The sequence below is a fragment of the Eptatretus burgeri genome, chromosome 4 (assembly GCF_056783735.1).
Source record: "Eptatretus burgeri isolate ZD-2024b chromosome 4, Ebu_testis_v1, whole genome shotgun sequence".
Classification (NCBI taxonomy): domain Eukaryota; kingdom Metazoa; phylum Chordata; class Myxini; order Myxiniformes; family Myxinidae; genus Eptatretus; species Eptatretus burgeri.
In genome coordinates this window covers 135996197-136021196 of record NC_140964.1, presented here as the reverse complement: position 1 = coordinate 136021196, position 25000 = coordinate 135996197, and the positions used below count along the sequence as shown (strand labels likewise).

At 50.3% G+C, this 25000-nt stretch overlaps 1 protein-coding gene across 1 annotated transcript in view; it reads left to right on the top strand.

The window, feature by feature from the left end:
• Nucleotides 1-25000, top strand: part of OBSCN (obscurin, cytoskeletal calmodulin and titin-interacting RhoGEF) — a 498370-nt gene that overhangs the window by 422448 nt on the left and 50922 nt on the right. Inside the window, exons 104-105 of the mRNA XM_085876584.1 lie at nucleotides 1832-1981; nucleotides 2292-2337. Of these exons, the coding sequence (XP_085732710.1) occupies nucleotides 1832-1981; nucleotides 2292-2337 (196 nt within the window). The remainder of the gene's footprint in view (nucleotides 1-1831; nucleotides 1982-2291; nucleotides 2338-25000) is intronic.

Here is a 25000-nt window from a genome sequence, read left to right as displayed (position 1 = left end):
AAACCGCTCCAAGGAAAAAAATTAAACTTGGCACATGTGAAAACTCCCCATGTGGAATAAATGTGATTTTTTTATGTCATGGGTGCCTTCGTTGTTACGTCATAATTGCACATGTTGAATGCTACATCCAATGTGTAAGAAAATGTTTGAGGGCCATCTCGGGGAAATTTGTCAACAGAAAAAATTTATGACGTCATTACCTTCGCATTCTGCGAAAGGTTATGTATTGGTCGCTGTGTATTTATTTATTTATTTATTTGTGAATATGTGTGTGTGTGTGTGTTTGTTTGTTATTCACATAACTCAGAAAGTGTTAAACCAAATCGCTTGAAATTTGGTGGCATGATGGGTTATTATCCAAGGAACATTTGATTAGGTTTTGGGAGCGATCGAGTCAAAGGTCAAGGTCAAGGTCACGGAAAGGTCAAATTCGTATTTTTACCATAGCGCGGTCAATTTTGATCTAATTGGCATGCAAACGATGCCAAAATGTTCAGAATTCATTGCCCAATCTTGTGATGGGCGACATGACACAATTACGTCATTACCCTTGTTAGCGGTTGGGGGTCAAAGGTCAATGGGGTCACGACCTTTCAAAATATGTGGTTTTTGTCATAACATGGTCAAATCAAAACCGATTTGCATGAAACCAACACCAAAATGTTCACTGTTCTGTTCCCCCCACTCTCATGCCAAGAACAAAAAAAGTAGCGGAGGCAAAGGTATGTGCTCTACCGAGTGCCCATTCTCGTTGGTCAAGTGGTTCAGCAGCCATTTTTTTTTTTTGTAAAAAAAAAAAAAATAAATAATAAATCCTTCAACAATCTCCGAAACAGCTGAACAGATCGAGGAGAAACTTTACAGGTATGACCGCCTATCCATGAGTCACAAAAAGTTCCCCACCTATGACGTCATAGGTCACATGGTTTGGCAGCCATATTGGACTTACCCTGAAACCTTTAAAACAATTCAATTCAAATCAAATTGAAGACCAAATAAAATTGGTACTGCATCGAAGTCATCAGAAGGAACCCAAACAAGCAAAAAGCAAATATGAAATCATCATTTGGAGCCTCGATGGGATTCGGGTTTCAAATGTTACTCCTCCAACTTCAAACATATCCAGGCCCAGCCAAGTGAGTCTGAATCAAAAAAAAAATTAAAAATCAAAAAGAACCAAGATTCAAAAAAAACTAATAATTCTGGCTGCCAGACCATGTGTCCGATCAGGTTGAAATTTAAAATATGTATTCCATATCACAACTCGATCATAATTTTGAAGTTTGATGTTGATTGATATCGAGGTTCAAGAGAGAGAATTTTTGAAATATTTTCCCTAAATCCAATATGGCTGCCAATTCATGTGACCTATCAATTAATTATTCATGAACACCCTGGTATCCCCAAGGCTTGGAGAACGTGTGTGAAATTTATTCTCGATCTGTCCAGCCGTTCTGAAAAAGAATATTTTTAAGCAGCGACCACTGTAATAATAATGATAAAATATGTTAAACATTATTTTTATTTGCATGAAGAACATCTCCCCTCAAGTGACATTGAGTCTATAACCTGACAGTTATTTTATTGTTTAATCTGGTATTGGTGTAGCCCAGGCATGATGGGCCGAATGGTCTCCTCCTGCATCAAAGTTCCTTGTTCTATCAGAGGTAAGAAGCGAAGAGTTGATTGGGTAAGGGGTGGGAGTGGGAGGTGGGTTGATGAGCACATATTCCGCCATGATAGTCATAACTATCTTTGAGATATCTCCGATACTTGCTTGAAATGGAAAGTAACAGTTCATGGGAACGGTGATGTTGATGTTTCTTTGCAGCTTGCATGGAACAACACCCTTTATTGGAGAAAACGATCGGGCCACACTGCAGAACGTCCTTCGTGGCTGGTCCTGCCTCAAACGGCAACAAGCCAGGCTTAGTACTGGATCCAGAGATTTCATCTGTCAATTACTGGCTCAAGAGCAGAAGTACGAGCACTGAAAAAGATAAAAAAAATGGTGTCACATTTAAATTTGGAATTGTGCTGTTCAATATCACAACACCAAACAAAGTGATAAAAATGACTTGGAACTCAGTTTTACAAATTTCATGCCTGGAGCGGTGTCGTCTCGGTGTCGTGGGTGTTTCTCATCGTGTTATTTCATGTCCTCGATAGTACATAATGTTTTAATGATTGTCTGTGTGTATCAAAGATTGGAACTTCAAAGAATATGAAAGTGAGAAATTCCATTTTTTATTTTTTATTATGATTATTTGTTTTACTTGCTTCTTGAACAGGAGCAGACCAAGTGCCGAAGAATGTCTGAACCACCCATGGCTTCAGGTGGGTCTTTGAAATGATGAGGTGATGGATGTCTGCCATTTATAGTTTAGACCAGCGGGCACTTTTGGGAGCTAAGAGGAGCAGAAACTCCTATCTCTGTGAAACACCTGAGGGTGGGAGTACCCTACTCATACAGGACTTACAAGAGCATATAAATGTGTGCAATTTTTCTTGAAGTTTTGCGGGTTTTTTGGTTTAGACGATCGGGGAAAGGAAACTCCGATATATTTATTTCAATTCCATAAAATTCATGATGATTTGTTTTCTTGAAAATTAGATATATGTCGTTAGCAGCTCACATAGCATCGTTAAACTTGTGGTTCATTCATTTTTGCATTTCTGTCAAATTGCATTTTAAACATAACATAGGGGCAATATCCCTGGGTGCTCACCTGGTAGCGGCTGGGTAAGATAACTAGGGAATCACTGGGAGGCAAGGATCACCAACAAAATATGCAATGAAGAAGAAAGTAAATACCTGTAGAAATAGGTGTTTTAATGCCGTAAACAAACTTTGGTTCGTCACGGGTGATGAAGGTTGTGGTCAAGTTTCATCAGACTTGAATGTGCAGTTTCTGAGAAGAAAGCTATTTTTCAAAAGGAAGAAAGCAAAATAGGTGTATATAATAGAACAAACTTTGGTACATACACGGATGTTGATGAACATTGTGGGAAAGTTTCATCGAAATCATATGTGTAGTTTCAGAGAATAAGTTGCAAGTATTTGTGGGGGGGACGGATGAAACGCCATCCCATAAGCTCCCCCCAGAACTATGTTCCAGGTGAGCTAATAAACAAATTGGAGGTGTTTTTCCATGAACCTATTGGCCAGACCTGATGTTTGACTCATTCATTCATTGATAGGAGTGTGGCTGGGCCACTGATGCAGTGCCCCTGGAGGTTAAAGCAGGCATTTCGCTTTTGTTCATGGTACAGACAATGTCTCATGTACTCTTCATGAGGGACACTGCAGGATCTTTAACATACACCAACTAATGATGGCAGATAGGACGCCCAGCTTAACGGCCATCAGAGGGATGGTGCACACATTGATGAAAGAATGTCAGCAGTGGGAGGGGGAGAAGAACACATGGGATGAACAAGCTAGGTACTGTCGTGTACGAGGTGCAGTGGAACATGAGAAGCAAAAGTGTTCGCAACAACTCCGCTTTATTGCGCGTCCTGAAGTACATTCCTGCCACCCCTAGCGGGCGAGTCATGATATACGAAAACCCAATCACGTGATACAGCACACTCCTCCCCTCGTAAAATGACAAGTCAAATGATGAAAGGAAAATCATAACATGACCAACCGAAACCAATCAACACTCAAAATCCTCCAAGTACCGCGGCCACACCCTGACCCGCCTCGGACGGGCAGCGACGCCAGACGGCCCAGGCTCAGACGCCTCCCGGCTCGGTCGAGGTGACACCCTTGCCGGACCTGCGCCATCCGCAAAAACAACCGCCCCCGGCCGACCAGCCTGCCCGACGTCCTCGGGCAGGACTGAATCAGGTGAAGACCCCGTGGGCATTGGCATATCCGGCTCAAGCGATAGAACGTCTGGCCACGGTGACATTACAGGTGGGGGTCCCACATCGCTCGGCACGGGGGGGGGGTGATGCTGAACAGCGATCATGCATTTGGTCCACGTGCCGCTTCCACACCTCCCCACTATCAGTCCGCACCATGCAATTCGCCAGCCCCAGTACCACAGAGACCACAGCCGGCACCCATTTGGAACCGGGGAAATAATCGCGCACCATTACCCGCTGTCCCACATCGAAACCGCGCAGCAACGTCGGATGCGACACCGCCCCACTCCCCGACCCTCCAGGTCGTAGCAAATCCAGTCTGGACCGCAATGCCCGTCCATAGAGACGAATGGCAGGAGAATCACCCGTGACAGGATGAATCGTGTTCCTGTAATGGAGCAAAAAGACATCGACCACCGTCTGCACAGGTGCAACACCCCCCTGCGCAAAGCCCGTTTCAACATCTTAACAAACGACTCAGCCTGTCCATTCGTCTCAGGATGATACGGTGCGGACCTTAGATGTCGAATACCATTTTGACGCATAAACTCATCAAATACACCTGCGATGAACTGCAGACCGTTATCAGAGACCAGGATCTCCAGTAATCCTTTATTAGCAAAGATCGTCCGCAGTTTCTCTACTGCAATGTTTGCTGATGTATGCTGCAATACAACCTCCGGCCATTTTGAGAATGCATCGATCACAATCAAAAACATTTTGCCATTAACTGGCCCCGCAAAATCTACATGGACCCTTTGCCAGGCCCTACCTGGGGTCGGCCAAAGCCCCGAGGCTCGACGAGGGTTATCAGCATCTGTTTGACACGTGGCGCAACGCTTAACCAACCGCTCAATGTCTTTGTCCAACCCCGGCCACCACAACAGGCGATGAGCAAGCCTCTTGGTCTTCACGATGCCAAGGTGACTGACATGCAGTTCTTCCAAACACCGCTGCCTGAACTTCGGCGGAATCACCGCCCTCACTCCCCACATAACGCACCGTTGGACCAACAACAGCTCCGATGCGCACAACATGAAAGGCTGAAATGCCGGTGTCGAAGGTAGATCGCCCCAATTCCCCATAGAAATCGCCTGGACGACACGGGCGAGCACTGGATCATGAGCCGATTCCACCGCGACCTGTCCGGCCGTGATCGGCCCGCTTTGGACCTGGCCCAGCGCGAACACATCGATCTGGTCGGCCGACTCAGACGCAGCTGGACCCTCCGCACACGGCAAGCGTGAGAGCCCGTCGCAGTTAGCATGCTTCTCGGTGCTTCGGAACTGAATCAGGTCAGGTCAGGTATGGGAGCATGTGCCAGAACAGCGCGTCGCTGCGTCCACTTTCCGCCGGTACTCCAGGGGCCTCCGTCTGGCCATCCCCCAGGCAGATGCCAGGCCCATCCCCATCTCCTTGAGATGATGGTCAACCTGCTGCAACCATGAGGCATGTGGTCGGCCCACTGGCCTCCTCCACTCATGAGACTCCCTCGCTGAGAGAATCTGGTGAGCAGGATCAGCGTCAGGAAAACGAGCCACATGTCCATACAGCCGCAGCTGATGCTCACGGACTATGCAGGTAACAAATCTCATCCGAGTCTCTCTCAGCAACCGCTCGTTGGACACAAAATCTGACCAGCGATAGCCAAGGATTCTTCGAAGAGACCTGGTACCAAAGGAATTAAGTCTCCGTCTCAGATCCTTGGTCAAAGTCCAAGTCTCGCACCCATAGAGCAAGACTGGAAGTACCAAGGACCTGAAGACTCGGACTTTCGTCCTCCCGCACAGGTACCGGCAGCGCCACACCCCATGATCCAGTGAATCCATGACTCCCCAGGCCCGACCCAGACGTCTATTGACCTCCGGCTCACAACCTGCGGAGACATGAATATCACTGCCAAGGTAAGTGAATCTATCCACGACCTCAACATCATCACCACAAACAGACACAGACAGGACAGCAGCATCCAAGATGTCACCGAAAGCCTGGATCTTAGTCTTGACCCAAGAAATCCGTAATCCCAACGGCTCCGACTCCTCATTCAGCACCTCGAGGGCCCCCAAGAGGATGTCTAAAGTCTCCGCAAAGATGACTGCATCATCTGCAAAATCAAGGTCCGAGATCTTGACATTGCCAAACGATGCACCGCAACTTGATCTCTCCGACATCCTCCCAAAAATCCAGTCCATACAAGTGCTGAAAAGTGTGGGGGCAAGTACACATCCCTGACGAACTCCAGTAACAACTGGAAATAAGTCAGAGATGGTACCACCACACTTCACAGCACTCTCAGTACCAGAGTAGAGTTCAGACATCAGATCGATCAGTTTCGGTGGCACCCCACGAAGACCAAGAATCCTCCAGAGGACATCCCGATTCACTGAATCGAACGCTTTACAGAGATCAACATAGGCTGCAAGCAGCCCCTGCCGAAACTCTCGTCTGCGTTCGGTGAGGACACGAAGTGCAAGGATACGGTCAATCGTTGACCTTTTTGGTGTAAAGCCTGACTGCTCTGGACGCTGGTGCGAAAGCAGATGGTGGCGAACCCTATCAAGAATTATCCGAGCAAAGACCTTGCCCGGCACTGAGAGCAGCGTCACCCCTCGGTAGTTGTTGCAGTCTTGGCGATCACCCTTCCCTTTCCAGAGAGGGACAACAAGGCCCCTCTTCCAGTCAGTTGGGATGATGCCTGTGTTCCAGGCAGAGCACAAAACTGCATGCAACGACACGAGTGCAGCATTTCCACCAGCCTTGAGAAGTTTAGCATGGATGCCACAGATCCCTGGAGCTTTGCCCCGTTTCAACTGGTTCACCGCAGCCCGTGTTTCCACAAGCGATGGTGGACCACAGTTGATTCGAGGGTCAGCAACAGGGATTGTAACACCCTTGACGTCCAACTCGACAGTTGGGGGATCAGCCTGGTACAACCGCTCAAAGTAACCGGCCCAGCGGGCCTTCACTTCAGACTCCTCTGTCAAGAGCCTACCACTCTCTGCTCGAACTGCAGTGCTCCGAGGGATGGGCTTGGATGAACGTAATGCGCGAATTCCCCTGTAAGCGGGACGAGAATCACCTGTCCACAGGTGATGCTCTACCCCCTCACAGATTCCTCGCACATAGGCCTCCTTGTCCACCCTCAGTGCACGTACAGTTTTACGCCTCAGCTCCCTGAACAGCTCAGCTCTGCCATTCAGCCTGGCCCTGCGACTCTGGTCAATGGTATCCAGTGTCCCTTGAGAGACAAAATTCTTCTTTGCCCTGCGGTGAACTCCAAGGCATCCACCGGCAACATCAAGGACGGTGGTCTTGAAGGTGCTCCACAACTCTTCAGGACCCCCCAAAGCACCCAGACCCCCAAGTGTCCACTCAGCCTGTTCGCAAACTCCTCAGCTACTCTCTCATCCCTGAGCTTGGCAACATCCAGCCTAGGCTGGGATGGTACCATTCTCCAGGATTTAAGGTGCAGCTTTAGAGTTGCTACAACAAGCCTGTGGTCAGTATTGAGGAACTGAGCACTCCGGTAGACCCTGCAGTTCTGGATCATCCTCCAACGACCGTCAATGAGGACATGGTCAATCTCCTTTGCCACACCGCCAGCGTTGGAATACCAAGTCCAGCGATGAGCTTGCGTGCGCTGAAACCATGAACCAGCCACCCTAAGTCCATGACTTCTTGCAAAGTCAAGGAACTTAGTGCTATTCTGGTTCATAGTTCCTGACCCATGGGGACCAACACACACCTCATAACCGTCCCTATCAGTTCCAGTCGATGCATTAAAATCCCCCAAGACTAGAAGTGTATCTCGCCTGGGGCACTGATCAACCACAGACTCCAGTGTGGCATAGAATGTGTCCTTCACGGTGAGATCACTCGCCTCAGTCGGAGCATAAATAGAGACCAGGGAAATGACACCTAAGGAGTTGCGAATCCTTAATCTCATAATACGCTCGTTGACCGGTGTTACCTCAATTATCATTGGGCTCAGCTTATTGGACACAGCTACAGCAACTCCTTGGGTATGGTAACCATCAGAGCGACCAGACCAATAGTAGGTGTAACCACCCACCATTATCTCGCCACAATCCGGTCTCCGAACCTCAGAGAGAGCTGCAATCCCGATGTCCAAACGCTTGAGCTCAGATGATAACAGAGACAGGTGATCATCCTCTCTTAGGGATAGGACATTCCAGGCACCCACCCGAAGGGACCGCCTCAGGTTAACCCAAGGAGACCGCCGTCTGGTGGACAACACCTCAGCACCACTCCGACACACTCTCCCGCAATCTGACCCAGGGATGATACCCCGTGGTTTCCCTCCTATCAAAGATTGGGGGTCCCGAAGGCTTTGCCTCAATCCCGTCATCCGGTGAGCTGCCCTGTGAAGGGAAGCTGCACAGGAGGTACTCCCACGGAGTGGGTTTTCAGATTTTTTTGCGTTTTTGCGTTTTGCGGAATGAAGCGTTTTACAGTGGCCGGAGTGCAAATCCTGCCACCAACCTCCTAATAAGAAGTAACCCAACTGCAGGAGGACGTCTGCAGACACAGTTGGGCACTAGATATGGATGGCCGTTGGCTCACAAGGAGCTCCTCCGCCCTTTGACAGGTTTTGTTTTTAATCCTGCTGGGTGTCCACATCCAAACACCCTCCTCACCAGAAAACCTGGTGGGGGAGACGGTTTAGTCGCCGACAACCCGACCATGGAACAGGTTAGTACAGGTTTACATGGTACCTGTAGCAGGTCACAGATCGAACCTGACCTGACTAAAATCGAACTGAATATCATAATCGTAAGCAGCAAGAAACAGACACCACCGCTGTATTCGCGCGGCCGCTACCACCGGTACCCCGCGTTCGGGTCTCAGGATGAATTGAAGCGGTTTGTGATCCGTCTGCAAAGTGAAATGCCGCCCCAGCAGGTATTGATGAAACCTCCGCACACCCCAGACGAGGCTGAGAGCCTCGCGCTCGATCTGGGTATATTCCCGCTCTGCTGCGGACAGGGTCCGGGATGCAAAACAAACAGGCCGCTCGGAACCATCGTCCATCCTGTGGGAGAGCACTACCCCGATGCCATATGCAGAGCTGTCACATGCCAATAAGAGCGGACGCGCAGACTCGTAGTGCACGAGGACCATATCCTCTGTGAGCAGCCGCTTGACGCCGTCGAACAACGCCTGGTGTGCAGGCCCCCAGGCCCAGTGCTCGTCCTTCCTGAGCAACCGTGTTAACGGCGCAAGTTGAGAGCTGAGCCCGCGCACGAACCTTTGGTAATACTGGGCCATACCAATGAATGAGCGCAGCTGCGTCTTGTCGCGAGGCGGTGGCATGTGCTGAATCGCCTCCACCTTCCGAAAGCCTTTCAACAGCCCCTCCGGCGTGATGATGTGCCCGAGGTATTCCAAGCGCTGCTTGAAGAACGTGCACTTGTCCCTGTTCAAGCACAGGCCGCACGCTTCTAGCTTTGTCAGCACTTGGGCAATGTTCGCAAGGTGCTCTTCCGCCGTTTTCTCCGCAATGAGCACATCGTCCAGGTAGGTCTGAGCGGGCAGGCCAATGCAAACGTGATCCATGGCTTTCTGCCACAAGGCTGGGGCTGAAGCAATCCCAAAACAGAGTCGGGTATATCGATAGAGCCCTTGACACGTGTTGATTGTCAAAAGCTCGCTACTCCCGGGATCCATCGCCAGGTGAAAATATGCATCACGCAGGTCGAGCTTCGTGAAGTATTATATCGACTCCCCGCCAATCGCGCATATATTTCATCGATTGACGGCAGTGGATATTGCTCCACGCTGAGCCCCGGGTTAACCGTGGACTTGAAGTCCCCGCACAATCGGACGTCTCCATTCCGTTTCAGCACCATGACGACCGGGGTGGCCCAATCTGAGTACGACACCCATTCGATCACTCCACAGGCCTCCAGCCTTTCCAGTTCACCCTTGACCTTGTCCTGCAGGGCATACGGCACCAGTCGTGGTTTACAAAAACGAGGAACCACTCCCTCCTTCAGGAAGAGCTTTGCCTACATGCCCTTGAGTTTCCCAAGGTCGTCGCAAATCAAACCTTGATGTCTTTGAAGAATCTTCTCCAACTGATCCTCCCACCGGCTCGGCACGGGTTGCACAAGGTGAACTGCGGCCCAGTCTAGCCTGATGCAGGACAGCCAGTCTCAGCGAGAAGAGACGGTCCCCTCCCCCGCACGACCTACAACGGAAGCGCGGTGACCTGGCCTTGGTACCGCACAGACACGTCTGCCATCCCGACTGGCGTTATCTTCTCGCGGGTGTCCGTGAACAGCGTGAGGTTTGACCTGATAAGCTTCAGGCCGTTGAGTCTACGCACGGTCTGTTCGCCTATGATCGACACAGCCGCTCCCGTATCAACCTGAAACGTGATCGGCATTTTGTTCACTTAGATTTCCACCGTCATCGGGCACGCCGCCGCCGGGCCAATTGAAAACAGGCTCAACAACGGCTGCCGGTTCCGCCCCGGGTCGCCAAGGTCGCCTCGCACATCGCCACCCATCACCTTAACGGTGGCCGGCGCCCCACGGCACACACGCTTCAGATGACCCACCTTGTGACAATTTAAGCACACGGTGCCTTTGTACGGGCACGCACGGCGCAGGTGTCGACCTCCGCATCCCAAACACGTCCGCGGGGTCGCCTCGCCGCTCGTGCGGCCGCGCGGCGACGTCCGACCCGCACCGAAGGTCGTGCGTGCGTCCCGGGGCGCTCGCGACCCCGCATGGCCGGTGATGGCCCGAACATCTCTGCGAGTCTGCTCAACAGCTGAAGCCGTGCTGACCGCCGAGTCGAATGTAATGGCTTCACCCTTCAGCCGTAGAACCGCCGAAACCATCTTTGCATCTTGTAAACCAGCAATAAAACGATCTCTGAGCAGAGCTGGACGCTCCTCCGCCGTGAACTTGCATGCCACGGAAGAATGCTTCACTCGCGCCACGAAATCAGCGACGCGCTCCTCTGCACCTTTCGAGAGGCGATCGAACTGGTTTCGAGCGAGCTGTCATGACATCTCCGGCGCCATGTGTGCTTTCATCTTCTGCACAACGTCCCGAAACGACAGCCCGTCATCCCGGGGCTTGTCCGGCGCCACCAAATCACTCAGTAGTCGATAATGTTCCGTCGATAGCGAGGCGAGCAAGATCGACTTCTTTTTGCTCTCGTCGACCACATCATTCGCGTGGAAATAGCATCCCAATTGCTCCGAAAACAATTCGAAGTCGTCTCCGACGAAAACGGGCACCTGTCCGTTTTCAACCATCCTCGTCAGCCAACTATTGTGTACGAGGTGCAGCGGAACACGAGAAGAAAGAGTGTTAGCAACAACTCCGCTTTATTGCGAGTCCTGAAGTACATTCCTGCCACCCCTAGCGGGCGAGTCATGATATATGAAAACCCAATCACATGATACAGCACAGGTACAAGTTCAAACACAGCAAGAAGAGGAAGGGAAAACCAGGGATGAAACAGAAGTGGAACAAAAATAACTTCATTTTTTATTTGGGGAGGAGAGGGGTGTTTACAATAATTTGGAAAGGAGGAGGTAGCTTGGGGAGGATTAATGAGGTAGAAAATGTCATCAGTGTGAATGGGGGTGGGAGGGTGATCTGAGGGTGTGGTGAATAGCAGTCTTCAATCCCTGGAGAGAGGAATGAGATTGAACAGACTGACGAAGTTGTTTCCACAGGCAGGACGAAAGAGGGACGATTGAGTGGAGGTGAGCAGTGATCCTGGATTTAGGGAGTTTCACCAGAAGGAGGTTGATGGTGCACGTGTGCACCCTGCAGAATCCTTGGTGGGGTGGGGGTGGGGGGTTGGACAGAGCAGAAAAAGAGCAGAGGGTGCAAGACCAGAAATGAGTCGGTCGAAGACAGAGAGACCACCGACTATCCATAATGGCAAAGTCATAGACACCGAGACTCAGCTTCATCGTGGGAGATTCCATTGATCCTGAAGGCCTTGGTTTCCATGATGGAAAGCTGAACAAGGTGGAAAGTAAAGGGGAGAGCATTGAGCTGTAATTGAAGGCCTTGGAAGTTAATAGAAGTTGAAATTTAATGTGAAGGAAAGACATTGCATGATCGAGGATGTCCAGTTGGCGGCTGGCTTTGGAGGTCCAAATTTCTTTCATTCTTCATGCATGACATTTGTCCATTTCACACATTCATTGACACCCCTTCCTCTCCTCGACCTCTGGAGAGTTGTGTGGTGGGGCAGGGGGTTTGTGAGGGAAATAGCGCGAAGGGGATGGGAAGGCAGCGAGGAGGACGAGGAGGCAGCGCGAGAGAAGGGGAGGGCAGTGCGAGGGGACGAGGAGGTAGTGCAAGGGGATGAGGAGGCAGCGCAAGGGGATGAGGGGCAGCATGAGGGGACGAGGAAGTAGTCCGAGGGAAAGGGGAGGGCAGCGTGACGGAAAGGGGAGGGCAGCATGACGGAAAGGGGATCGCAGTGTGACGGAAAGGGGAGGGCAGCGCGACGGAAAGGGGAGGGCAGCATGACAGAAAGGGAAGAGCAGCACGAGGGGATGTGGAGGCAGCGCGATGGGACGGGGAGGTAACACGATTGGACGGGGAGGCAGCACGATTGGACGGGGAGGCAGCACGATTGGATGGGGAGGCAGCGCGAAGGGACGGGGAGGCGGCGCGAAGGGACGGGGAGGCGGCGCGAAGGGACGGGGAGGCGGCGCGAAGGGACGGGGAGGCGGCGCGAAGGGACGGGGAGGCGGCGCGAAGGGACGGGGAGGCGGCGCGAAGGGACGGGGAGGCGGCGCGAAGGGACGGGGAGGCGGCGCGAAGGGACGGGGAGGCAGCACAATGGGATGGGGATATATATATATATATATATATATATATATATATATATATATATTTATATACAGTATATAAATACAAGTCTGAAGACGACGATGGTTCACAAGCGGTATTTGACGATGTAGATTGTTTCAGAAGTCAAAGATGAGACAATGTGATAATTTTGACCAAGTTATAAAAATGATCAACATGATGTGGTACGATTGACATGTTATAAGCTGCAAAATGTCGAAACCCTGCTTTTGTTCAACAACTTTAAAAATTTGACCTTTGCATCACCTTTGAAGGTCACAAAACAATGTTGTGGACATTAAAGTAAGGAAACAGGATTCGTGCTTTAGCTTATTGGAGTTAGTTCATCGAAGAAGGTCGAAAACCCGGTTCGATTCCCACAACTTTGAAAATTTGACCTTTGTGAACTTCAAAAGTCAAAGGCAAGGATTATGACTTTTGGTGCAAAACTTCCTCTGGAACGTTCCAGGAACAATATAATGTCATATCGGCTATATGGCATTTCGCACTCATCGGATTATAATACTTTGATGAAATCAGCGTAAAAACAAATTTGAAGGGGGCGCCACGGGCAAGGTGTTCGAAATAGAGCAAAATGGTTTCAAGACTTTTGTTGGGGAATGACCTCAACATTATGCATAAAAAATATTGTCATCCTAGCTCTCAAAGTTTGGGCGGTCGTATGATTTTTATGTCAAAATTCGAAATTTTCTAAGTTCGTGACCTTGTGACCTTGACCTTGGGACGAAAATGAATAATCGATCTCCGTGGGGCTATGCAGGTGCCATTGGGCTAAACAAATACCGTAACCCCTGCCAGATTCGACAAACCCCTCGGAGAAGATGGATTTTTATGTCAAAATTCGCAATTTTCTCAGTTCGTGACCTTGTAACCTTGACCTTGGGACGAAAATGAAAAATCGAGCTCCGTGGGGCTATGCAGGTGCCATTGGGTAACCAAATACCAAAACCCCCTGCCAGATTCGACAAACCCCCAAGGAGAAGATGCAAATTGAAATCGGCTACCCCCAATAAACACGTTTTTTGGGCGTGGCTCCGCCCATAATGGGCGCACCACGCCCATTCTCAGGAAAACACAACTCGACCATGATATAAACCTCCCACCAAAAATTTTATCAGGATCGGATCAAAACCCACAGAGCTATGCTCGGGACAGACAGACAGACAGACAGACAGACAGACAGACAGACAGACAGACAGACAGACAGACAGACAGACAGACAGACAGACAGACACACACAGACAGACACACAGACAGACAGACACACAGACAGATAGTGGTCACTTATTTTTTTCGTGAACCAATATATTGTTACGAATTTGCGCCCGCCGGCGTGCGATCGGCCGCGTACCTCGAATCGCAACCGCGTCGCCCACCGGACGGACAATTCAATCGTGACTTTCAAGAGCTAACGCCGGAACCCTGTCACGGGTGGGTCTTCAACCCCACCACGGCCATGCCAATTGTCTACCCGCGCAAGATGGGGTCACTCGCCGAATTCGATATACCTCTGTACCTGCGCGGGGAGCCGACTGGGCAGCCGTACCTCGACGCAGGTCGGCTTGGGACACAAACCGCTTAAGCAGTCCATTCCGTTCTGCAGTGATAACCGAGCGGGTATTATCGCCGACCTCACCGGATCCGATTCTATTTAACGGGTGTTTGAAACCCCACTATTTATTCCACGATGCAAGGTGGCATTTCCAATATGGTGAAAGGAGGACGCGACGAACGGAGTACATTTGAACAAAGCACATTTATTTTACACATGCACGTATGTTCAGCCAACACGTATACAGGCAAACAAAAGCAAGGGAAAGCACTACGATCGAATATGGTTATTATTAATGTAGTCACTTCAGTTTTTACTTGTCAGGACACGGCGCCACAAGATTCACCCAAAAGGAAGGAAAGGGCCACTCTCATAGACGAGAGTGGCAGACAGGGTCCGTGGACCTTTTATAGTGCGTGAGCCTTGATTGACCAAATGGGCTCGCGAGACCGATGCGGCTTACCCACACCCTCGTGGTGCGACGATGGGCAGGTCGCGACGTGTGTTTCCCACGGCCACCAGGACAGCCTCGCCTGATTGCGGCCTTGCCAAGGCGAGGTGATCCGGGCCCCGGCCGGCAACGCGGTTTGAGAGGAACGAACGGGTCTTTTAGTGCTCTGTCAGTGTTGATGCTCTCTCAGAGTTGATGCTCTTATGACCCCGTCCGCTCCTCAGCGATGCGCGAACTGTGCTGAGGTCCGATCACCTCGGACTGCCTTGGCGCTGGCAAGCTCTACCCGGCTGTGGTCTCCACGCAGCTCCTTGGCTTTCCCCGACCGACTCTCTCCAGACTTCGGGCTCCACTCGGCTCTCTCCAGACTGCCTCAAAGCTCTGTTCTGCTCGCCCTTATATAGGACCGGGGGGACGAGATTTGGCCTTTGCTCTCTGAACCTTGACCCCACGCGGAAAGCGGACGTGGTTGAGATCACTGGCCCTCTGGATCCGATTCTCCGAGAGCGAAGCTTCCACACAGAGCGGACATGGTAGAAATCAACACCCTTCGACCCCCACAGGCCCCGCCCCTTTCTCTCGTGTGATCCGTTTTTCGAGGCGAAGCTTCCACACGGAGCGGACGTGGTAGAAATCACCAGACTTGTGCTCACAACGAAACCTCCCGCGTCGGTTTGCAGCGACGCTGTTCGCTGGGGACTCGCCGCAGCTGGTGCAAAGATGGCGTCGTTTCGGAGACAAAGGTGAGGCGATGTTTGTGGCGTGGAGATGTTGACGGTTGCTGGCGGAGTGGTGAGGATGACGTGGTTGTTGAGAGGCAGGTGTGCTTGTGGTTGGTGTTGTGGTTAAGGGGAGTGATGGTTGTTGTAATGGTGGTGGAGATGTGGTTCGTTCAAAATAACGATAGAAAAAGATAAACCTACCTCAAAGGATCACAGCCCTGTGATACGAATAAAACCCATTAAACAACGGTGGGGAAATCTAAGTGAACACAGACTTATCGATCTAACTGATCTAAGGAACCTTTATGGTGTTCTGCGAATTTCCACAGCCGTAACATTATATATACATATTTATATATATATATATATATATATATATATATATATATATATATATATATATATATATATATATATATGGATATGTATGTATATGTATATATATATATATATGTGGATATGTATGTATATATATATATATATATATATATATATATATATATATATATATATATATATATATATATAAGGATATGTATGTATATGTATATATATATATATATATGTATGTATGTATATATATATATATATGTATGTATGTATATATATATATATATATATATATATATATATATGCATATATATATATATATATATATATATATATACATATGTATGTATATATACATATGTATGTATGTATATATACATATGTATGTATGTATATATACATATGTATGTATGTATATATACATATGTATGTATGTATATATACATATGTATGTATATATATGTATGTATGTATATATATATATATATATATATATATATGTATGTATGTATATATATATATGTATATATATGTGTATATATATATTGTTGCGGATTCGCGCCCGCCGGCGTGCGAACGGCCACGTAACTCGAATCGCGGCACGTCGCCCACCGGACGGACAATCCCGTCGTGACCCTCTCGGACTAACGCCGGGAACTAGTCACGGGTGGGCCTTTCAGCCTCACCACGATCGTGCCAATCGGCCCCCCGCGTGGGATAGGGTTGCTCGCCAAATTCGACCTACCTCAGTACCCACACGGAGGGTAGACCGGGTGATCGCACCTCGCCGCAGGTCGACTTCGGACACGGGCCACTTTAAGCGACCAGTTCCGTACTATCGGGATAACCGAGCGGTGTTATCGTCAACCCCGATGGTTCGATTAATTATCTTCGATTAATTATCGGGCGTTTTAGCCCACGACCAACCCTTTACGTGAAGTAAGATGGAGATTCAATAAAGGAAAAGACGAAGCGAAACGGGAAAAACAGTTCAACATAAAGCACATTTATTTCGCGATGGCACACAGATAGCACACATATACAATTATACACCAAAAGCAAATGTAAAAGAAGAAGAAACACACAATAATGCACAAAAAGCAAATGTAAAAGCAAAACACACACTGCAGATCTACTACCGACTACCGGGCACACGGCAACACTTATACAGTTTTACTTCACAGACGGCGCCGACAACACATATACTCAAAGCAAAAGAAAAAGGGACCACCCTCCACGATGAGGGGGGCAGACGGGCCTGGGGCCGAGACCGCGTCGAGCCTACCCGTCTGGTGATGAGCCGCAAAATGGCGGTGGCGCCCCGACTCCGCGGGCCTCGCTGGGACTGCCTGGTATGGGGTGGGAACGGGGCCCCCTTCTCGCACTATCTCAGCGCGGGGGGAAACAGGTGGGGGTTGTTGATGCTCGGGGGGGATGAGGATATCTCGCTGGTTCGGGTCCCGCGACGAGCGTCTCCACCGCGACCTCTGTCGCGTTATCGGCCTCCCCTCTCCGCAGCTCCCCGACTCTGACACGAGCGCCCCCTCGACTGCCTTCGCCGCCGCCACCTCTCCAACTCTCCCACTCTCCACAGCTCCGTCCAACTGCTTTCTCCGACTCTTCTCTTGACTGGCTCTTCCCAACTCAACTCAACTGCCGGCGAGCGAACGCGGCCCTTTATAGCCCCGGGGCCTCGCTCCTTCACCTTCGACCCTTTACCTCTGGCTGGCTCCCCATTGGACAGAGGAAAAGTGGGCGTGAATGCTTTTTGATCCATGAATCTGCATATAGCGATATTACTCCGACGCACCTGGAGGCGGGGCCAAATCGCCCCATGCTCGCTGATAGGACGGAACAGAAGTGGGCGTGAGTCGTTTTTGATCCGATTTCTTCGGAAAGGCTGGTGTTTCTGCACCCGCTGCTCGGTGCGCACCCTGCACGAGTCCAGTATCGGTGCCCACAAGCGGCAGGGGAATGACGGTGATGCGATGGTTGCGAGGGCGAGTTGTGACGGTAAAGGTCGTGGCTGTTGTTGTGAAGCGGCGTTGCGGTTGGTGGTTGTTGTGTGATGGCTGTTGAGACGTGGTTGGTGGTGGTTGTGATGGTAGTAATGGCGGCTGGTCCAAAATAAAGATAGTAAAAGAAAAACGGCTATCTAGAGGGGTCGCAGCCCGAATGAATGACATTTATTCCCTCTCAACAACGGGTTTGGGCCTAACTACACATATACTTACAGAGATATCTCACCGAAGGGACCTGAATGGTGGTTTGCGAATTTCGTCAACCACAACACTACCCCCTCCCCTTTTTACAGACTCGTCCCGAGTCGTCAAATTTTCGTGTGCCATCATGTGTAGTTTTCCCCGAGTACATTTTACCTACGGATCCCTGAGTGCGACATTCATGGTATTCGTGTCCCCAAAATAAATAACCTGAGGGCTGAGTAACTACCTAAACAAACCCACTCACACGGACGACTTAAATAAAATTGCCGGCGCTAAGACAGACATGCCGGGGGCGCACTCATATTTACAGTACATCTTAACCTTAACTTACAAATTTTACACTAAACCATGGCCCAGGATCAATGAACTCTGCAAAAACAAAGCAGTTAGCAGGGAGCCAGGCTGCTCACATGCAGTCTCTGGCTCAAACAATGCAGGTGACAGGGAACGTGGCCGGCTGCTCACACGCAGTCCAAGGCCTTCCCTTTTGAACTGAACGCAGTGAACCACAACGGTGCATGGGCTGCACAAATGCAGTCTCCGTTCCAGCTCAAGTGGCACACGCAATGAACACAACGAATGGATGGATGAATGGATGGACGCAAACACGGTGCACGGGCCGCCACTGCAGGCCCGTGTTGTAGCTGCCAACAGGGCAGTTCTCGCAGCTTGCAAACTGTTGCTTTCTGATCCTGGCGCACATGGCAATGAACAGGGGGGGGGGGCAAAGCAAAAATTGAACGGGGCTGGTGAACAGGGGCAGTGGGCATGGCATGGCAAAGGTGATCAGGCAAACACAGCCCGCAGAAGAAGGCCGCTGCAGGCAAACACAGCCGGCAGACGAACTGGCCGGCACAGGCCTTGCAGAAAACAGCTGCAGACGATCCGGCCGGCACAGGCCTTGCAGCACAGCAGCTGCAGACGATCCAGCCGGCACAGGCCTTGCAGCAAAACAACAGCTGCCGATGAAGTGGGCCGGCCTTTGCCTTGCAGCAACGCGGCCAGCAGATGAAGCTGGCCAGCCTTTGCCGTTCAGTGGAGGTTGGTGGAGGGAGTGCGGTGGTGCTGGCCACTCGGAAGGCGGGCTCGGACCTACCCTACGGTCTCCCTCCCAACCTATCGCCTTTGCCAGTCACTGTCTATACCCACTCCCTTAATTTGTCAAACCCCAATTTAGCCCCAACTTATTTTTTTATTTTTACTTCTCCACTATAAATCGTCCCCTAACCCCCTGTACTGTCCTTGTTCGGCTAACCTATCCTGTCACCTAGCCTACTCCCAACCCCTACGTTCCCTTCCCGGAGGGGAACAAGGGAGAGCTAGCGTCCTGTGTCGAGGCCCAACGAAGCCTCAGAATGGCCTCCCCAGAGTTCAGCGATCTATAACCAAAGTGGGTCCAGCGGCCCACAACGACAGCGAGGGGATGGATGGTGCGGAGGGGTACATCTCCAAATCTACCCCAACCATTTAACTGTTAAACTACCCCGGGGCTTCCAACAAGCGCCCCTCGCTTAATCTATTGGTTCTAACAACCCAGATTCCCGTCGCCTGTGTTGGTGTCCTCACAATTTCAGGCCTCGCCCCCAATTTTCTCTCCGTGCCCTCACACGGTCTCATGGCTGGGACACGTGGCTCCCTTTGGCAGGCACGACCCTCTGCCGAATCTCCCGCTATGGCACCCCCGGGCACGACACTGCCTCCGAGCCTACCAGCTCCCTAACACCGGGGAGTGCCCCCATGGCACCTCCCCTGAAACGCACACGTGGCAGGCTGGCTTCCCGGGCCCCTTTCCGAGGGTCACCCGTGCCCACAACACTGCCCACACGGCTAATGGCGCCCCGGGCCCCCGCACCAAGCAGGCGCACCCGTGCCCACTACGCTATCCCGGCCCCCCATGGGCCCTTGGCCTACCACGGCCGACTAGCCTGGTGCCCGGGGCACCCACTCAGCGATACTCACCTTTCGCAGCCACGCTCCCAGCCCGTCAACAGGGCTCCTGCACCCCTCCAAACGGGTTTCGAGCCTACACTCCCACCAACAACAAAACGACCTCCATTTTGTAAATTTGACTAATCCACTAACTCAGTCTACACTGACCCCGGGGTCCCCTGGGCGGGAGTCACTCCTCCCCCCAATCACTCATCGCACCATGCATTCCCCATTCGCTCCACTCACACAGACCCGCTGGCCTCACTCACTCACCAAGCACATGCTTCCACTTCACTCACCAACTCTTCAACACACTCACCGCTGAACTCTGCCATCCTTCTAACTACCTCCCCTAACTAACTCGTGCTCCCACGTCGTCCCTTAAACTATAGCACGTTCCATTTAACCTACGTAGCTAAGCTACGTCCCCTCTACACATTCACAAGTCTGTCACTGTCCTCGAATGTCCCAAAAATCAATTTCCCAACCTTAATCTGACTACAATCCCTCTAACTAATCCATTCCACGGACTCCATGAGGACTTACCCCTGCCCCATGAAGTCGGTCTAACTAAGCTAACCCTTCCCCCGAACTAGTTTCCATCCTGTGCCCTGGGTCAAGGGGGTCTTCCACCCCTTGCCCAGGAATCCTGTGCACCCGGAAGTGAGGCCTGCTTTTTTTTTTTCACATGCGCAGCACCAGCGCGGCAACTCGCAGCTCGCTCACTTTGCACCTGCCCGTGACGTCATGCAGCTGCACGTGTACCTCGTCCCTCCTTGGACGGTACCATCCGGCAGGAATACCCCTCCTGCCAGATTCCAACCCCGCGTGCAGCCATGACGTCACCGTGCGCATAAAAAAAAACACAAGCCCCACGTCTCGAGGGGTTCCCCACACGAACACATGTGCTTTGCCCGTTGGAGCTTAACACACACGCCCGCATGGAGAACCCATCCGGTCCAAATCCGAAATACTGCCTAAACTTTGTCCGTCCGCGGGATCGGCAAATCCACCGCTGGCGTTTCTGGACCGGGACTTCACTCTCGCAAGCGAGCACGTGGGGGCCTCGTGCGTTGCACAGCACGGACCTCGCGCTCAATGCTGGGTGAACCCGGCACAGTCCCCGAAACAACTACAGCCGCCACCCGGCTTTCTTTCTTCTGTCGCCGTCGCCGTCGCCATTCAACACACGCACTCCCGCGTGTTACGACGCTAACACACCTCACCATTAAACTCACACCGGGAGACGCGGCTGCATGTTCACACATGCCCACCGACATCTCCCTTACATACCGCTCTCTCACACACATGGTCTCCCTTGCACTCGGCCGTTCACTCACGCATGCCATCTCCCTCGCACACATGGCTCCACTCACTCGCGGCCTTCCACTCACTCGTGCCATTTCCCTCACACAAACCATACCACTCACACACGCGGGGGCACTCGCCCGCGGTGCCTCACTCACACACCGTGCCTCACTCACACACGCGGGGGCACTAGCCCGCGGTGTCTGACTCACACACCGTGCCTCACTCACACACGCGGGGGCACTCGCCCGCGGTGTTTCACTCACACACGGCGCGCTGGGAAGCACGCCCTCCGGCACACTTGCCACCACACCACTCACACACGGGGTCGCTTCCACACACGGGGACGCACTCACACCTTGTACCACACACACACAGGGACAACCACACTGGGGATTCGTGTCCCCACAAGAGTCTCCGGGGCCTCCATACGCCCCAAGCTCTCCGTGCACCTGTCCACAGCACCCGTCCCCTCAACCTCGCAAAGCACGACCGAACTCACCTGGTCGTGACTCGCCTCAAGGGGGCATACTCCCTCCCCTCGTTCCTGGAGGAGGCCATCCAACTGCTCGCACTGGGTCTCCACCCAGTCCGCGAGCTCACCCCCATTATCCTCCACTACCTCCGTGTGTGTGTGTGTGTGTGTGCGTCACTTACCCCGTCTTCATCGTGTAGTCTTCCCTCTATCATTCCCATCTCCCGTGTCTCTGTACATTTATAAGTTTCTGTTGTCCCCTCCTGTCTATTAGTCTCCGCTTCTTTCTGGCGTCTTTCCCTATCTTTATGTAGGTCAACCTTGCTTTCTCCTTAAGTCGCTCCCGTCCTTCCCTGTTTTTCACTCCTTGCTCTTTCACGATCTCTGCGTACCTCCTCCTTGCTTTCCGTCTTAATTGTTCTTTTCTCTCCCTCCCAATTACTTTCACCTCGTCTCTTGTCTCCCGTGTCTCTATACATTTTCTCTCCTTGTTCCTTATTTCTGTCTCTTCCTGGTTCCTTTTTCCTTCCCATCTGAGTCGTTCTTTCTCTCTGAGCCCCATTAGCTGTTCGTTCTCCCTCCGGAGCTCCTCAATCTCCGTTGACTCCAATCTCGCTCTCCGTTTTAGTTGTTCAATTTCACACTCGTATAGTTGTTGTTTTCTCTCCCACTGTTCCTCCTGCTCTTTGTTTTCCAATCTCATTGTTTCTTTCAATTGGCTCATTTCCTTCCTGTGTTTCATTCGCTGTTCTCTCACTACTCTTCCTCGTTTCCTCTCCTGTCCTTCCTTCTCCAGTTTCATGGTTTTCTTCATTTGGTTAATCTCCTTTTTGTGTTTCATTTGCTGCTGTCTAATTACTCTTCCTCGTTTCCTCTCCTGTCCTTCCTTCTCCAGTTTCATGGTTTGCTTAATTTGGTTAATCTCCTTTTTGTGTTTCATTTGCTGCTGTCTCATTACTCTTCCTCGTTTCCTCTCCTGTCTTTCCTTATCCAGTTTCATGGTTTTCTTCATTTGGTTCATCTCCATTTTGTGTTTCATTCGCTGTTCTTTGTCTATCTCCTCGTACTCCAGCCTCAGCTTTTCTTTCAATTGGTCAACCTCAGATTCATGTTCTTTTTGTTTTCTATTCCATTGTTCCTCTCGTTCTTCCCTCTCCAATCTCCTTGTGTCCTTCAATCTCCTGATTTCTCCTTCCTGCTTCATTCCTTGCTCCTTCAACTTCTCCTCGTATTCCAACCTATTTTTTTCCTTTTGTCGTTCAGTTTCAAATTCATACTCTTTCAGTTTTTTATTCCACTGTCTCTCTTGTTCCTCGTTCTGCAATCTCATCGTTTCCTTCAATTGACGGATTTCTTTCTCCTGTCTCATTCCTTGTTCTTTGTATTTCCTATTCCACTGTCTTCCTTGTTCCTCATTCTGCAATCTCGTTATTTCTTTCAGTTGGCTGACATCCTTCTCCTGTCTCATTCCTTGTTCTTTGTATTTCCTATTCCACTGTCTTCCTTGTTCCTCATTCTGCAATCTCGTTATTTATTTCAGTTGGCTGACTTCCTTCTCCTGTCTTATTTGTTCTTCCTTCATTACTCTTTTTTGCATCTCATTCTGCAATGTCGTGGTTTCCTTCATTTGGCTGATTTCCTTCTCCTGTCTCATTCCTTGTTCTTTCAGTACTCTTTCTTGTTCCTCATTCTTTAATCTGGCCTTCGCTTCCAGCTGTTCGATCTGTACAGTGTGGTTTCTTAACGTTTCATTTTCCGTTGTCATTCTTTCTTCTCTCACCATCCTCAACTCGTTTTGTAATTCCCTCTCTTTGTTTTGGTGTTTCTGTAACTCAGAAGCTTTCTTTTCCAATTCCTTTCTCATCTCCGCACACTCCGACTTTGCTTTGGCTTCTAATTGTTCAATCTGCTCAGTGTGGTTCCTTAAATTTTTCATTCTCTGTTCTCTTCCTTTCCTCTTTTAACATCCTCAGTTCGTCTTGTAATCCTCTTTCTTTGTTTTCGTGTTTCAGTGTCTCAGAAGTTTTTGTTTGTAATTCCTCCCTCAATTTGCATGCTTCTTCACTCATTTCATCTCTTCTTTCCACCGCTTCCCTCCTCAATTCGTCCCTTTTTTACTGTATTCATTTAGTTTTTTCTGCCATTCCTTTCCCATTCTTATCTCTCCTTCCAGGATTTCTCTTTTAAACTGGCTTACCCTTACCTCTCGCTTCAGTCGTTCCAATTCCCCATCTTGTTTGCGTTTTTCCTTTTCGAGCTTTGTTTTCCTTTCTCCTTCCTCCCTCAATTCTCCCTGCAGTTCTTCGAACTGTTTTGACTTTTCCAGCAATTCCTCCGCCCTTTCCTCGAGCTGTCTCTCTCCTCTTTTTATCTTCCATTCTAGGCTTTCTCTTTCCTGATTGCCTGTTCTTATCTCTTCCTTCAATTGTTCCAACTCCCCATCGTGTTCACATTTTTTCTCTTCCAACTGTATTTCCCTCACTCTCCCCTCCAGTTCTTTGAACCGCCTTGCTTCCTCCAATAATTTTTCCATTAATTGTTTAACTTCCAAGTCATGCTCCTTTTGTTTCTTTTCGAGCTCGGTTTTCCATTTTTCCTCCCATTGTTTCCTTTCCTGGGAGATACCAATCTGCTGTTCCTCTATTCTTTTGTTCAGTTTGCTCTTTGCATATTCCAACTGACGGGTATAAAACACTACCAAATTCTTTTTCCCACATAATTTGTCGACTCTATTGGCCAAGTCATGTTTTTGCCACCGAATTCGTTCCAGTAAATCGTCCAATCGCTGTGTCCCCCGCCCGTACACGTAATTTTTCTGAAGCGCGTCTGCGTGCCGTTGTGACTCGTCCACTCCACGTTGCACCTCCTCGATATATTCTTCATAACGCTTCACCTTTTCCAAAACATCCCCCAATTGTGCCTGAAGCCTGCCAATGCTCGCATAGTCATCCTGCCACGCCTGCCATGGCACATGCCGTGACCACGTGCCTTGAACCGGTGACTGGGAGCTCACGCCTCGTGCTGTGTCATTAATATCAGCCCGCTCCGTGCTGCCATTGTGCGACTCCGTTTGCCGGCAAAGTTCGTGCTCAAGCCGCTCCCACTGACCACAGTTAGTGGTGGGGTTATAATTATAAAAAGAACCGACCTGGGCCATGGATCCTACATGACGACACATACCTAATACCCCCGGCTCCCGCTCGCCTTGAGACGCCATCTTATTTCTCATAAAGGGTTAATTTGAATCGCTCGTAATTTGGA